General features: G+C 44.1%; 3 protein-coding genes across 3 annotated transcripts; all 3 read right to left on the bottom strand.

Annotated features, from left to right (window-relative positions):
- Positions 1-310: 310 nt before the first annotated feature.
- On the bottom strand, positions 311-917 carry N7498_002715 (uncharacterized protein; the record flags this gene model as incomplete). The annotated part of the gene is given in 5 exon segments (XM_058449777.1): positions 311-369; positions 384-461; positions 570-607; positions 706-806; positions 849-917. Coding segments are annotated over 5 exon segments (345 nt in total), but the record flags the coding sequence as incomplete, so codon positions are not given.
- A 2,837-nt stretch (positions 918-3,754) lies between these two features.
- Positions 3,755-8,482, bottom strand: N7498_002714 (metalloreductase; the record flags this gene model as incomplete). The annotated part of the gene is made up of 2 exons (XM_058449776.1): positions 3,755-3,905; positions 8,142-8,482. Coding segments are annotated over 2 exons (492 nt in total), but the record flags the coding sequence as incomplete, so codon positions are not given.
- A 2,706-nt stretch (positions 8,483-11,188) lies between these two features.
- On the bottom strand, positions 11,189-12,190 carry N7498_002713 (homeobox domain-containing protein; the record flags this gene model as incomplete). The annotated part of the gene is made up of 3 exons (XM_058449775.1): positions 11,189-11,317; positions 11,370-12,029; positions 12,089-12,190. 3 exons carry the CDS (start codon positions 12,188-12,190, stop codon positions 11,189-11,191), a joined length of 891 nt encoding a protein of 296 aa, XP_058312119.1.
- Positions 12,191-14,244: the final 2,054 nt, after the last annotated feature.

The following is a 14,244-nucleotide window of genomic DNA, read 5'->3' as shown; positions in this document are numbered from 1 at the left end:
AATTTGCGTGTTCTATATGCGGTGAGAAAGGGCATAAGGCCCCTAGATGCCCAGTTAGGTAGAATAATTAATATAAAGGCGTTTTGGTTGAAAAAAATAGATGTAAAGTAAAAAGCGGATAGTTGGGTGGGCGGCTCGCTTACATGGGCGGCTCGCTTACCGGTTACGTTAGCTCGAGGCTATTACCTAATAAAGCACACTAATCCTTATCCCGCTAGGCCAAAGCCCAAGGATATTAAGAAGTCTATTAAAAGCACGTCGGAGACGATAGATTTTGCTATTATCTAATTAATTCAATTTATCCTAGTTACTACGCGATAAATATATAAGCCATCGCTCTCTCAATACTTCGTCGTAGTCGCCCTCGTACTATTAGATCTTACGATAAATCTCCTCGTCGGTTGGCTTCTTCTGATTTATATATTCCTCCACAAGAGAAGTTCTTAAGTCGTCGCTAATATCTATATTAAGCATTAGTAGGGAAATAAGTACATAATCCTTGATATACTATCTATATCAAGGTCTATCGTCCACTAGAGATCAGCTAGAGGAAGTATCTCTACCCCTACCTACAAGCGGTGTCGGCCGTAGAGGCCCTAAAGCTATCCTATTATAAAGGTAAGCCTTAGTAGTTAATGAGCATTATTAGTCAGGAGCGACTAACATATAACGTTCGCCTTCCGCAACGCGTTAGTTAGATCTTACTGTAACACGACTGCAAGGATATAATTATTAGTATCTAGTCGACGACAGCTATTCTTATAGAAAATATTCCGAAGTCGGTCTAGGTTTTTGGAATTTAGATCCTAAGGTAAAGGCGATTTAAATTTAATTTAACTGATGCTAACTTTAGCTACTCTAAGATACTTCACGCGCCACTCGGTGGCTAGACGTAGCTCTTCTTCGGAAAATATAGCCTATAATATAGGGGAATACAAATAAAAGAAAAAAAAACCCCCACTAGAGTGAAATAAGCGAAGCTTACTATTAAAATTTATAGGTTATTCTCGACTCTATCTACTACGATAGCACTATACTTTACTACTCTATAAGACCCCGCCTATAGCGGCCCACTATACTAATTAAGGACCTATTTAAAACCACCTTATTCCCCTCACATTTTCTTTATATCTCTTATATAAGCTATATTTAAGTTACCTATTTAGCAAAGCCATTATAAAGTCGAATAAGGAGAAGCGGGTCACAAGAGTTCAACCTTACTAGGTTGCCCTCGCGCAGGAATCTTTAGCTAATGGTCGAGGAGATATAGCACCATCACCTAAGTCTATCTTTAGCCCGCCACTCGCCTAATAAAGAGGCCCACTACGCCCCCACTTTTAGGTTCCTATAAGAGGGCCATTAGACGCTCGCTACGCCTCCCGGCCCTTTAAGAAACTCAAGAAATAAGGAAGCTAGAGAATAACACCAACCTAGATATAATTCAACGACACGAGTCTCTATAGAACACTTTCGAGAAAGGTTATAAATATAATCTAGCCAGCACTATTACTATATATCTACGCTTTAAAGGAAAGCGCGCTATACACGCAATCCGTCAATTCTCTATTAAGAAGGCTAACCGCGTCTTGCAAATTCTTCGTTTTATAAACTATAAAAATCTAGCCTTCGTTTAGGAATATTTTCGCACTGTAGATACCTTATATACTATTAGCGAGTTTGATCCACTTACGCTAGATTATATTGTAGCTTATAAGTAATACCCCAAACTAAAGCAATTAGCTTCCTTAATATCTTAAGTTTGTTCTCCTATTATACTCGCGTCTACCGTATGGCTAAATATACCTAGTTACTCGACGGATTAGCGTACCTAATCGCTCAAGGCTTTTGTTATATATCCTTGGATTGTTCCAGTGTTCTTATAGGTCTCAATGGGGAGCTTAAAATCGGTAAGCTAGATCTCTAACTATATCTTCAGGAAAGGACCTAACACAGTCGATAGTACGCCTTAAGTATTATATCATCTAATAAGTAGATAAAATCTAAACTAGTGATCTAGCTCCTATTTTAAGGATAATAATAGAGCTAATATAGAAATACGTCAAGGGCGACGGGGCCATCGGTATTAATAATCCTAAACGCTAGAGAATTTGCCCTACTACTATCGAGTTCCTCTCCGCCACCACCTTGGCTAGCTTATTTAAGGAGTTAAAGAAAGTAAGTAATCTCTAAAGAAAATTCGAATCCTTTCTCATTATTTTCTAGCAACGGTTTCTAACTAAAATTCGATCGTGTCCTAAGGACCTAATATACCTTGTTTAGTTTGCCCTTATATCTACTTATATATTCTACTTATAGGAACCTTAGTTAGAAGAGTATATATATAGTGACTAGTTATTATAAAGTAAGGCGATAGATAGTAAAATATAAATAAGTTAATAATCTAGAAGACTAGAAATAGATACTACAGAAAACTAGCACAAAAATACTCTTAGATATGATTTCCTAGGTTAAATACTATAGAGTGGGCAAGTTGCGAAGATAAATAACTACTATATAATACGTATTCCTTTATGTCGTTCTTATATCTAATTAGCTTTAACTGAAATATTTATTTAGTCTCTAGTTAGGCTAGTACTCTAGCTCTAAAAACTGATCGCCCTAATGTAAGTAGCCTTTAACGATTTACTATATATAATCTCTAACGTTGACTTTCGTGGAAACTTATCGACAATATTAGATATATAATATAAATCGTGTGCGAATGGCCTTACCTATTACTAGTGTCTAACCTAGCTCGTCTAGTGTCGGGATTGGTAGTATATGAAAATAAGAGAGATAAATAAATGCCTAAGGGTCCCTATGCGGCAGGGCAGTCCTTAGGACAAATATTTGTAGAGAGAAATACTACCTCCCGTAGAGGTCGGCTACTACTGCGGCGTAGTAGCTTACCCCAGGAAGATGGATGTAGATAAAGATAAAGGGTCTCTTTAGTCTGCCTTTATGAGAGAAAGATAGTAAGAGAATAATTGAGATGAAAGCTCTTGTTTTATTTAGTCTGGTTTCTAGGCTATATTTATAGACAGAAATATTCAGTTCATCTGGCTAATTACCTAAGGTAATATTCGCCCGAGGTAATCTTGCCGTAAACGTGCTATTGCCCGAGGTAGGTAAACGTGCTGTTACCCGAGGTAGGTAAACGTGCTGTTACCCGCGGCTATAGACAGGATAGGCCTAATAACCTCGGTCCGGTAGGGAAATGGAAAGAGAAAGCATAGTAAAGGCTGAAGTGAGAGCAAAGTGAGAGATAAATGAGAGATAACTGCAAGATCAGATAAAGGCGGTGAGAAATGGCAGAACGGGAATTTCAGCGGGAACTTCTATGTTGAATTGGAAGCTCTAGAAATCTGCAGTTATAAATGCAGACACCTAAATCCTGACATCTAGGATATTCGCTGCCTCTTGATTTGACTTCTAGAAGCCTTGGTTAAGACGATGCTACGATAGTCTAGTACGCCCTAGTAATAGTATACTCTCTTATGCTTTCCAAGGGGCGTTGTGTTGTTTATAAGGCCATACTCTATATAGATAGATATACTAAGGATCTAAGACTATTTTCGTTAGCTATAAGCAGAACTTTAGGAGAAATTCACCTATATATCCCTTATCGATGATATTATCGCCAAGGAGATCATCGAGTAACTCCTTAGCTACTATCACTATTTCTGCTTTGCCTTAGCTAATTCCAAACGACTAAAATCACAAAGGGTGACTCACTAATAGTTTTAATTTACCAGACTAAATGCAATCGGCGAACATCGGAGGTACATATATTATACCTATAGATTATTTTCTTAAGATAGGGGATCGATGCCGCAATTCTAAAGCCACTTATTACTAATAAGGCCGTTTCATAGTGATTAGTGTTCTCGGTGATTCTATGGGGTCTAGAAAATAAGGCTATAAATAATATAGAGCTCTTCACGCCCAAGCTGCTATAGCGGACTAAATCCCTAGAAAAGCCATACTAGGGCTGCACTAGGAGCTTCAAGGTATCTTGTATCATTTTCGACTAGACATTGACATGGGACTCCCATGGGACTAAGGTCCGTCCCAAGTCCCACCCATGGGAATACCCATTTGGGTATGCTAAGGGAATACCCATTTGGGTATGCTAAGGGAATACCCACCCATGGGAATACCCATGGGTCCCATGGGTACCCATAGACACCTGATTATGCCTGAATTCGCCTGAATTCGCCTGAATTTTGTGCATAAGATCACTGACTAATCTTTGTTATTTACGTCTGTTTCGGTTGGAACAAGTAATATCACTACTTTTTAACCTACCTACTAGGTAATTATAAGAAATAAAGTTGTTTATATATATAAAAGGGTCCGTTTCATCGGTCGCATTAATGTTTTAGGCCTATCGAAGTAAAGGTAAAAAAGCGGTGGTAGAAATTATGGTTTGTCCTCTAAGATATATATTTATTGTATACAACCAACCACTCTGCTATTATTTCCTTTGATTTTATTATATTATAATACTAGGTTATTATGGCTTATTTTACTAGTTAATTTAATTACTATAGCTTCTTTTATATATATTTATCTTGCAAACACCTAATTGCTAGTGTAGGGTGTGTGGTTGAGAGAAAAAGGTCAGAGTTGAGAGCAAAAGTTAAGAAATTTCTAGGGGGCATAGCTCTTACTAAATTCTATGGGACTATGGGACTCCCATAGGACTACCCACATAAATATAGAGAGTTAGGCCAATAGGATAGGCTAGATAGACCCACCCAGTACTGATTGGCTTATAAAGAACCAATAATATTAGGCTACGTGCTTAAAGCCCTTAATATGCCTTACCTTCTATCTAAGCTTTTTCTCTTTACCTTGGTCTTAGTTTCTCTTCACTTTCGCTAGTATAGCACACCTCTCGGACCCTATAAGCCAATCTATATATAGCGATAGTATTAATCCTATCCTTCTATCTAATTCTTTCTCTTTTGAACCAAACGAACTAACTAAAAGCCAAATAACTAAGCTTACACCACCACCACTACTACCACCCTCTATTCAACGTGTTGGAGACCGGACGAAATAGTGGGCACTTTAGACGGAAATGACCAAGACTAAATTTATTGAATGGTGGCTTACCACTCTATATAGGACAAAACCCAAAGCAAAATATATCCATTAGGATAGAAAGGGCCATCAATCTGATATATAGACGCATTTTGACTAAGTTACACATATTAATATAGGAAAACTAATAGTTGCTTGCAAAAGGTATAGTATAATAATAAAGCATCCAGTAAAAGATAGGACATCTAGGATGCGACGACATCTAAAAAATAGTGCCTATTAGATAAAAAGCAAGCAAACAAGTATTAAGCACTTAATATAGAAAGTGGTATGTTTACTAAAAAGTGAGAGAAAAGTGAGAGCAAAATAAGAGAAAACTAACCTATTATTCTCTCACTAGGCAGTCAACTCCAATCTATCCCAACCTTAGTCTAAAGAGCTCTAGCAGTAATAGCTTTTAACCACTATCACTAGCCTACGCCTACCCTTCCAAATCATCGAGAGCGAGCACTTCTAGAAGCTTCTACGCCTAACCTAGTCAGCCCCTTCAATCCCAACCTTTCCTACTAGTCGCACGATATAGCGCCGACTACGAAATATAGTCGAAGACCAACAGAAAGACACCCTTCAGATGCTTCCACCCTATTTAAAGCTCTCAATTAGTCTAGATTGCTAGACATCACCCTTTCAGTAAGTATTTATAGCTATTACTAGTTATTTCCTAGACCAGAATTGGGATTACCGAGAGGTGCTTCTAGGATTTAAACCCCTAGAAGGAACACACACTAGGACGAATCTTGGGTTAGTCCTAATTAATACCCTTCAAAAGTATTAGATTCTAGACCGGATTATGGCTATTACTACGGATAATACGTCAAATAACCAGACGATGATTATAAGTATCCAAGCTAGTTATCCTGGTCTACCTTTGATCCGCATTCCTTGCCTTACGTATATAATTTAGCTTAGTCTGAAACAGCTTCTTAGTTAGATGAAGGCAAACCCCTAGAATGACACAGTGGAAATGGTTTAGATAGAAGAGCATAGTCGGGCTACTACTCGGGCTCAGTAGAGGTCTAGAAAGCTAGATATTACGAATACCCTTCGTAAGGCTCGTAGTCTTGCTATCTATATTAATGCAAGCCTATAGAGACGGGATAACTTCCTAAAGCTTCAGACTAATCAGCCTATATTAGTCCCAATCCAGGACGTCTATACGCGTTAGAATTTGATATATCTAATGCTTTACTAGGCTAAAAGGCTTCAATCTGATTTAAATCAGTACTATATCACCTATTAGGTTAAACAGTTAATGATTAATTCAGAGGAATAGCGTTAGATTAATTATCTTCTTTATTTAACTAAGCCTTTCTTCCAATTTACCACTGCCCTATCTAAGACCAAGGATATTACTATCCACAGTGTTTTTAGTATCTATAATAAGCTTTTTGACCACCTTGAAGCTTCGATTCGGCAGTTGAGGCGGAAAAAGGTTAGTCTCCTATATTCTCTCCCTTTTCCGCTAATTATAACTCTGATTTTTCGCACTTCAACCTATATAACAAGGGTTAAAGTGCGAAAAATCAGAGTCACAATTAGCGGAAAAGGGATTTATTTAAGTCTCACTTACTTACTTTTCCTTCACTTCTAGGCTAGGTGGAAACGGTAGATGCTTAAAGCTCTTGAATTAGCTAAAAATAAGCTTCGAGAGTACTATGCAAAAACAGATAATCTAGAACTTAGTGATATCTATGCGTATAGCACAATCCTCGCCCCTTAGTATAAGTTGCAGTTCTTTTCTGGCCCCGACTAGATAGATAAAGACTATACTTCTTTATATTGAGCGAGATTTCAAGAGCGAATAAAAGTATATTAAACAGAGAGTGATTTAATCCTAAAACCTCAGGCTTCTATCTAAGCTTCTAAGCTTGATTAATTGCTTGCTTCTGAGCCTAAATCCACTAAGGATCAGGATAAATTAACCCAATATCTCCAAGGAGGTAAGCTTACTTTTTCCTCTCACTTTCCTCTCACTTTCCTCTTACTTTCCTCTCACTTTTCTCTCACTTCTAGTCTTACCTCTCATTTTACCTCTCGTCTAATTTCTTTAGTTTTACTTAGGTTTAGTCCCAATTAGCCCTCGTCTATTCTAGAAAGATCATACGCATCAGTTCCCTACACTAGCACATATAGCACAAGATATTTTCTCTATCCCTGCTACTAGTGCTAGTGTAGAAAGGTTATTTAATTTAGCCCGGGATATCTATTATTATCGGGAGGGGTCGTCTGAATTCTTCAACTATCCAAGACCTAATGATGTTTATGTGTACGACTAGGTTCGAGATAGAAGATTAGCAGCTAGCTTTTATCCGATCTCTATCTATCCACGAGGACGGTGAAACAGATGAACCTTCTCAGTAAATAGAAGGTTTTGAGCTAATTAGTGATACTGAGGCGGATAGGGTGGATGAGCTGGATGAGCTAGATGAGCTAGATAGGATAGATGTTTCTAGGCTATCTTCTGTTCGGGCTAGTAAGAGAAGAAAGAGTGTTTTATCTGATGAGAGTGATGATGATTTGGTCTCTTTACCTATAATTCCAGAAAGCCAGATTCGGGCCTCTGGTCGGGTGAAAAGACGTCCTCGGGGGCCTGAGGGCTTTGAAATTCTATAGAATAATATAGGTGCTATTCTCTCATTCAAACCTCACTTTGTTTTTCTTATTTTATTACCTTTCGACTGTAATTTTACCACCTAAATACCAAAGATTCCTACATAATATGCATTAATTATACCTCCTTGTATTATGGGTACTCATGTGAGTATGGGAGTCCCATGGGTGGGTAGGGAAAAGGCCGTCCCACCCATGGGACTAAGGGTCGGTCCCATATCCCACCCATGGGCGGGACGGGACTGTCCCAAATGGGAATACCCATGGGAGTGTCAATGTCTATTTTCGACCAAGATGTAATTGTGAAGGGATGTATCTGCATCCAAGACCCTAAACCGACGGATGGCATCTAGAGGCTAATATATTGACTAGGCTCAATGTACTGGTCGGGGCAAGATGACTTAGACTTGCGCGGCCGTCACGTTAGCAGGTTCTCCCTCAGATTCAATAACTGTGAATAATACATAGGCTCGAGGAGCACCGCTGCCTGAAAATAGCCCATTCCGATATAAAATAAACACGAATTCCAAACATATAGTCTGCCCCAAGAGACCAATGGCAATATAGATATACAGTTTTGTCGAAGTATCATACATCGGGAGATGCCGCCAGGTGCCGTATACAAATGCAACAGCGAGTAATTGGTGGCTCTGAGAAAGATTTCGTACGACCACCCTCGAAAGTATGGAAAAGAAAACAGAGCAAGTACACCTATTGAGATCGCAAATAGATTATATGTATTCCATCGGGGATTCCCGAACATTGCGCTCTCTCCACCGTCTACACTAGGACATTTCCGGGCTGGAGCCTCGCGCCGGAGCTGAGAAAGCAAGAGTAGATTAAATTATCAGACATTCCAGAAGCCGAAAAGCTTAAGCGAAGTATCCAGCCTGCCCAGCCTTGGCCAAACTAGCCCAGCACTATTGAACAAACTACTCTAGAACGGTGGGTCGCCGATTCTCCCCAAATACCCCAACTCCACCCCAAAACCAATAGTCTCGTTTCGACCTCGGCAGGACCTCTGGCTTGACGCCGTAACGTGGTATTCACGACTCAAACAACAGACCCCTGCCGAAGAGGCCAAAAGAGGGGAAAACCTGTCAGTGTTACATGATCGCCCGGCAAAGCCATCCGAAATGGGCAAGGGCAACGGGCTGAGAACTGAACGACACGTCAAATTCCCTTACTCCGAACGAATCATATGCATGGGCATCTACCGATCTCATTGGCCGGCCTGATCTCACCGACGAACACCCTCGCGAACTTGATCTGCAGCTGATCGTCATCGCACGACCCTGACATGAGACAGCTCACATTTTCGTAAGTGACAGCTCACATTTTCGTAAGTGACAGCTCGCTTTGCTGGTCTGCATCGTGCACTCGGACGCCGAGGGCGGATTTCACCGCTATGTGATCGATCGGGTTACGTGGCCATGCAGTTGCAGGGGTGCTTGTATGCTTCTGGTGGTGCGTCTGCACGTCAGGACCCTTGTTTCCGTTTCCGTTGCGGGGTGTGATGTAGACTACATGGAAGTGTTGGGGTGATGTAGACTACATAGAAGTGTTGGGGTACGTTCTATTAGTGTGGGTGTTGCATTGCGTGGGTTGGCCGGGTTCCTGGTGTTGAATTATTGATGGGTCAGGCACCAACTGCAGCTTGGAGATGCATTCGGTACTGCATGTGTTTCCTATTGATCCTCCTCGGCAGTAATGCCGAACGCCTGTGACGTCCCGGTGTCACTTCGATTTTTTCCCCTTTTCTTTTCTTTTTCTTTTTTTTTTTTTGTTTCTGTTTTTGTTTTGGCATGTCGGAAATAACCCGGATGTGGAAAACTGGGTCCAGGAAACAATCCTTTATTTGGTCACAGCCACTACTCCACAAGTCCGGCACGCTTGTCTCAGAAACGTTTGAAATAAAGAACAGAGTTTAAGGTTGCAACTGCGGTTCCGCGTATCACGGCTGCCAGGTCACTATCCACACGGTTCCTGGACTTGCACGAGATCTACAATGCCCCCGAGGGTTCTCCATGAGGATGCAAATCATCTCAAATCATTCATGTGTTCGAAGGATTCACGTGGCTGGCAGCCGACCCTGGACCGGGGCGCAAATACGGAGCAAGATACGAAGTCGTGTGAACCTTATCCGAGCGCCCCGTTCCAAACGTCAATGACTACACCTCTCCAGTACTTCCATATCTGTTCACTCACCGGGTAGCAGAATTCCCAGTGGCATAAGACCGAAGTAAACATCTGACAGTCCCAGGACCACGGTAGTACTTACACGGGAAGAATCAAATCGCATTGTGGTAAAGTGATGCTAACCGCGCGGACAAACCAAACTTTAAGCGCTGTCAAAAAGGGGTAGACAGCCCGACTAAAGTTCGGGTCCCGACGTCATTGCTTAAGAGACCAACAAATAGAGCCGATCTCGATCGCGATTTGAAATTTTTCACCATCTGGGTGTGGTGGGTCCGCACTGGCAGGTGGCTAATGTGGAAAAATTGGGCCGTGAATCCATGGTTTGCCAAGTTTGGGATGGCCCAAGATTTGCGTTTCGGCATCTATCCCAGACAGACGTACCCGTAGATTCAGGTCGGCGTGCAAGTATTTTCCGACCCTCTTGTGCCAGGATGCCGTTTACGTTTGGGCCATGAAGAGAGGGCAGAGTTCGAGTTCAGCTGAAGGACAGACTCTAGGGGGCGAGGGATGGGCGGGATTGGCTCAGGATATGTGGTTCCCCCGTGCCGCTTCGTAAGGGATGATCCACGTTTCCCGTCATGCGTGCAATAAGTACGGGATCGGCAGGTCTTCGGTGGGGGTGGATGTGCATCTTGGGTTCCATGTTTCTGATCTGTGGTGTAACCGTACGCTTCCGATGGATCATGAAATGTATTTTCTTTCATTGTGGCCAGAACACCGTGTCAATGCAAGTTTCGATGTCGCCAGCAGTGCGGATGCACCGTGACTCGAATCTAATGTAACAAAAACCGCCGTCCATGAATGTCATGCAATAAAGAATTTCCCAAAAACCCCTGTTTCCCGGTACAGCCCGCTTGGTAACATCCCATGAGTAAAAGGGTATCAAAAATGATATCTCGCAAGCTCGTGACTCAGTCAGAGGCCTGTAGTGAAAAGTGAAGCAAATCCAGCAATCTCAAGGAGGAAAAAAAAAAACAAGAATAGAAAAAAAGAACAAAAGCCAATGGCAGTCTATCCACCTTGTCCGTATACCCAACCCCGTGAACTCGTAATCAAAAAAGGAAAAGGAAAGAAATCTCCGAAATCTCTCCCGGTCGTAAACCGAATTAACGCTGTCGATGCCGTGTAACGTTTGAAACGGAAAGTAAATTAAAGGCCGTGATCGAAATTAAAAAGCTTAAACGGATGCCCGGCTCCTGCCATCAAGGCAGGTCCGGTATTTTGAGCCGGGCGTCAAGCCAAGCACGTCTAGTGGTGAGGCGAAAGCAATTCAGATAGATGCCTGATCGACGTCGCTGAACGGAGACTGGCGCGACGAGTCCCCGTCACCGCCGCTGCGCATCTGGTTGCGCAGTGCAGGCAACTGCCGCCGCCGCGCATTAATGAACCAATTGCTGATCTGAGGCTGTCGTTAGCTCGCTTTCCTAAACACCGGCAGCTTCGGGACTTACCTGGCTGATCGACAGGCCCGTCCGTGTCATGAACATCTGCTTGTCTTCTTCGCTGGGGTACGGGTGGTCCAGGTGATCATGGAACCAGGCGCGCAGGATATCCGTCACCGGTTTGGGCAGGTTTCCCCTGCGCCGTTTTGTCTTGGGATCGATTGTTTCGCCCATGATTCCGAAGTTGGCTTGCGGGTGCCCCATCATACTCGGCGAGATCTGTTCTGGGTCGCCTTGGTAGGCCATTGTCGGGTGCACGTAGGGCGCGGCAGATTGGCCGTGCATCATGGGCGGGTATTCGGCGGTTCTCCGGTCTGTCATAGGTCCTGGTACGGGTTGGCTGCGGTAGTCGTGTGCGAAGGGATCGGATCTGTGTGCCATTCCGCCGTCGGGATATCCTTTGCGTTCGGGCATCGAGTGCAGGTCCCGGATGGGTGGGAGAATAGGACTCGGTCCCCGCATAGACATGGGATCGCCCATCGGCCGCTCCGTACGTGTGGTGTATTCGCGGTGCTGGTCGTAGGGCATTTTGGAGGGTGGGTTTGTTGGATAACCTGGCATGGAACGGGGATCGGCTATTTCATGTCCGGACAACGGTCGTTCCTGTGACTGGCGCGCGGAGCGATATGAGGAGGAGTCGATTTCTTCGTGGAGGTGTGGAGGGAGGAGCTGTAGCTTTGGTGAGTATTGTGCACTGGTAATCCTCCCGTATGGTAAGGCCGTCTCACCTCGCGAAACGATGGAAGCGTTTGGGGGTTACCGGCCGGCGCCCTGCTTGCATAGGAAATGGCCATGTCGGTATCTTCGTCCGTCTCCCGGGACTGGGACATAGACGAGAATTATATGGAAAGTTGAGTGTAGAGGAAGAATTAAAGCGTGACAGGTCGAAACTATACAGGTCGTGTTAGACGTAGACGGGTGGATGCAGATAGATCTAAAAGGATCTCCGATCGATGACCAGCCCAACCGAAAACTAGGTGGGAATCGAAAAGAGGAGAAAGCAAAGAAAAGGAGATAAGTAAGAAAGGAAGAAAGAACCGACCTGGGAAACGGGGCCGATTTTACGTTGACATCGCCAGCCAAGATTATGCAAGGTTGGGGAATGAGAGTTTCCTTTGGGTCCCAAATAATGCAGGGCCACTCTACATTTTAACGAAAAAACACTACGCACCCAGCTGTTACATGTCCATGGAAAGCAAGAACAGGGGGGGAGTGGCCCAGAAAAATGACGATCGTGGGCGCAAGTGGGTACTGGGAGCCACAAACTACGGAGCACCTGCACCTCCGTGTCCTCAAGGCATGCAGAGCGGGGGTGTACATCAAGAACCCTATGGAGCATCCTTAAGGTTGTCCTTGACAGATAGCGCCAAGGATCAGGTCCAGTTCCTGTCAACCTGGCATAGTCCGTCGTGCTAGTGCCAGGATCTATCAGGTGGCGGGGCCTTCAGGAACTCCTCCCCCCCCCCCCCCCCGGGCCCATTTTATTTTATTATTTTCATTGCTTTTTGATTTGCTTTTGGACTGGAGGCCTTGCCGTTTTGGCAAGGTTTTTTTGTATTTCCGATATTTGGCTTTTTCGGTCTTTGATTTTCCCCAATCGGGGAACCAAGGATCACATTTGAGTTGAACTCAGCCGCAGGATCGGAATATGATTTCAGAAAATGAATCTAATGGGCACGGTCCAAAATCCATTATGCAGTATTTGTAATATGTAGGCTACGTATGATACGTACGATGGAAGAATGAGAATGGTTCGGGGTCGCCGCATACCGAGAAGTTGGGGAAGAGGGGAGGGTATGCCGGCAGCAACAGCCACACGAAGGGGGGAGAGGGGGGTGAGTGGAGAGTGGGCGGCATTCTACCATTCATCATGTACCTGAGTCAGGCCGAAGGCTGTATTTAATTAAATCAAATACCTAGGGTGATCAGATTGGTTTTTGAGTCAGAGTGGAGTCGATTCAGAGTCGTGTCAAAATTGGAGGAATTCCCGGGTTGACGGACCAAAAAAGTCAAGACACAAATGTGGGTGGATCGGCAACCCAGAAAGAGGTCTCCGTGAGTCGTCCTTTGAGTCGGGGGGAAAGTACCCACAACGCAGCTTGTGTCAGAAGGCCGAGGGCCGTGACTGGCTACCAGGTAGATCGCGGTCCCGAGGAGCTTATCCCGGACTATGGGTAATGGCGGACTAGTGGCTAATCGTGATGGGTGGCACCTCGGCCTCGATCCCCATCTGGGAGATCGATCAGGGAAAGGTCGGAGGGGCTGGTAGTAACCATGGGCGTGGTCTTGGCGATGCCACAGGGATAGGGCATCGTCCTGAGATCGCCTAGGGGTTCTTCAATCATTCTCCACTTCCTTCCAGACGAACCGGGGATCCACAGAATTTCAGTTTCCGAGTAATCCCCATGTGTCTGTGCTGGACCGGGCTTCGTGCAAAGGTGCAAAGGTGCAAAGAGGAACACCTCATGCATATGATATCTGATGTTCCGCTAGGGGGAGGAAAATAAGAAAATAGGAAAATAGGAAAATGAGGAAAATGTGGGGGGGTGGCTGGGAGGTTGGAGTCGAAGGACTGACGTGTTTGGAAGAGGTCCGGGATTTGAATCCCCTCGTTGTGACATAACTACTCGTTCCCACTAGCTCTAGCGTTGCTTTGCCTCGATCGTCTCGATCTGCCGTGCAGCTCGTGTATCGCGTACATTTATTAATCCCCACACTGCCTCGTTAACTCACGGACTCACCGAGCCGGCTCAGTTGGCTCAATCGGCCCCCAGCCACGAAGCACCGGGCCTGTGAACGGAAGGAATTGCGGGAATTACTCGCGACTGTCATCGGAGATCCTCCTGGTGGGAGCCTCGGACGTGATCACCTCCAATCAACCGGG

This window comes from Penicillium cinerascens (genome assembly GCF_028974065.1).
Source record: "Penicillium cinerascens strain IBT 15544 chromosome Unknown contig_1_segment0_segment0, whole genome shotgun sequence".
Classification (NCBI taxonomy): domain Eukaryota; kingdom Fungi; phylum Ascomycota; class Eurotiomycetes; order Eurotiales; family Aspergillaceae; genus Penicillium; species Penicillium cinerascens.
This window is presented reverse-complemented; position numbering and strand designations above follow the sequence as displayed.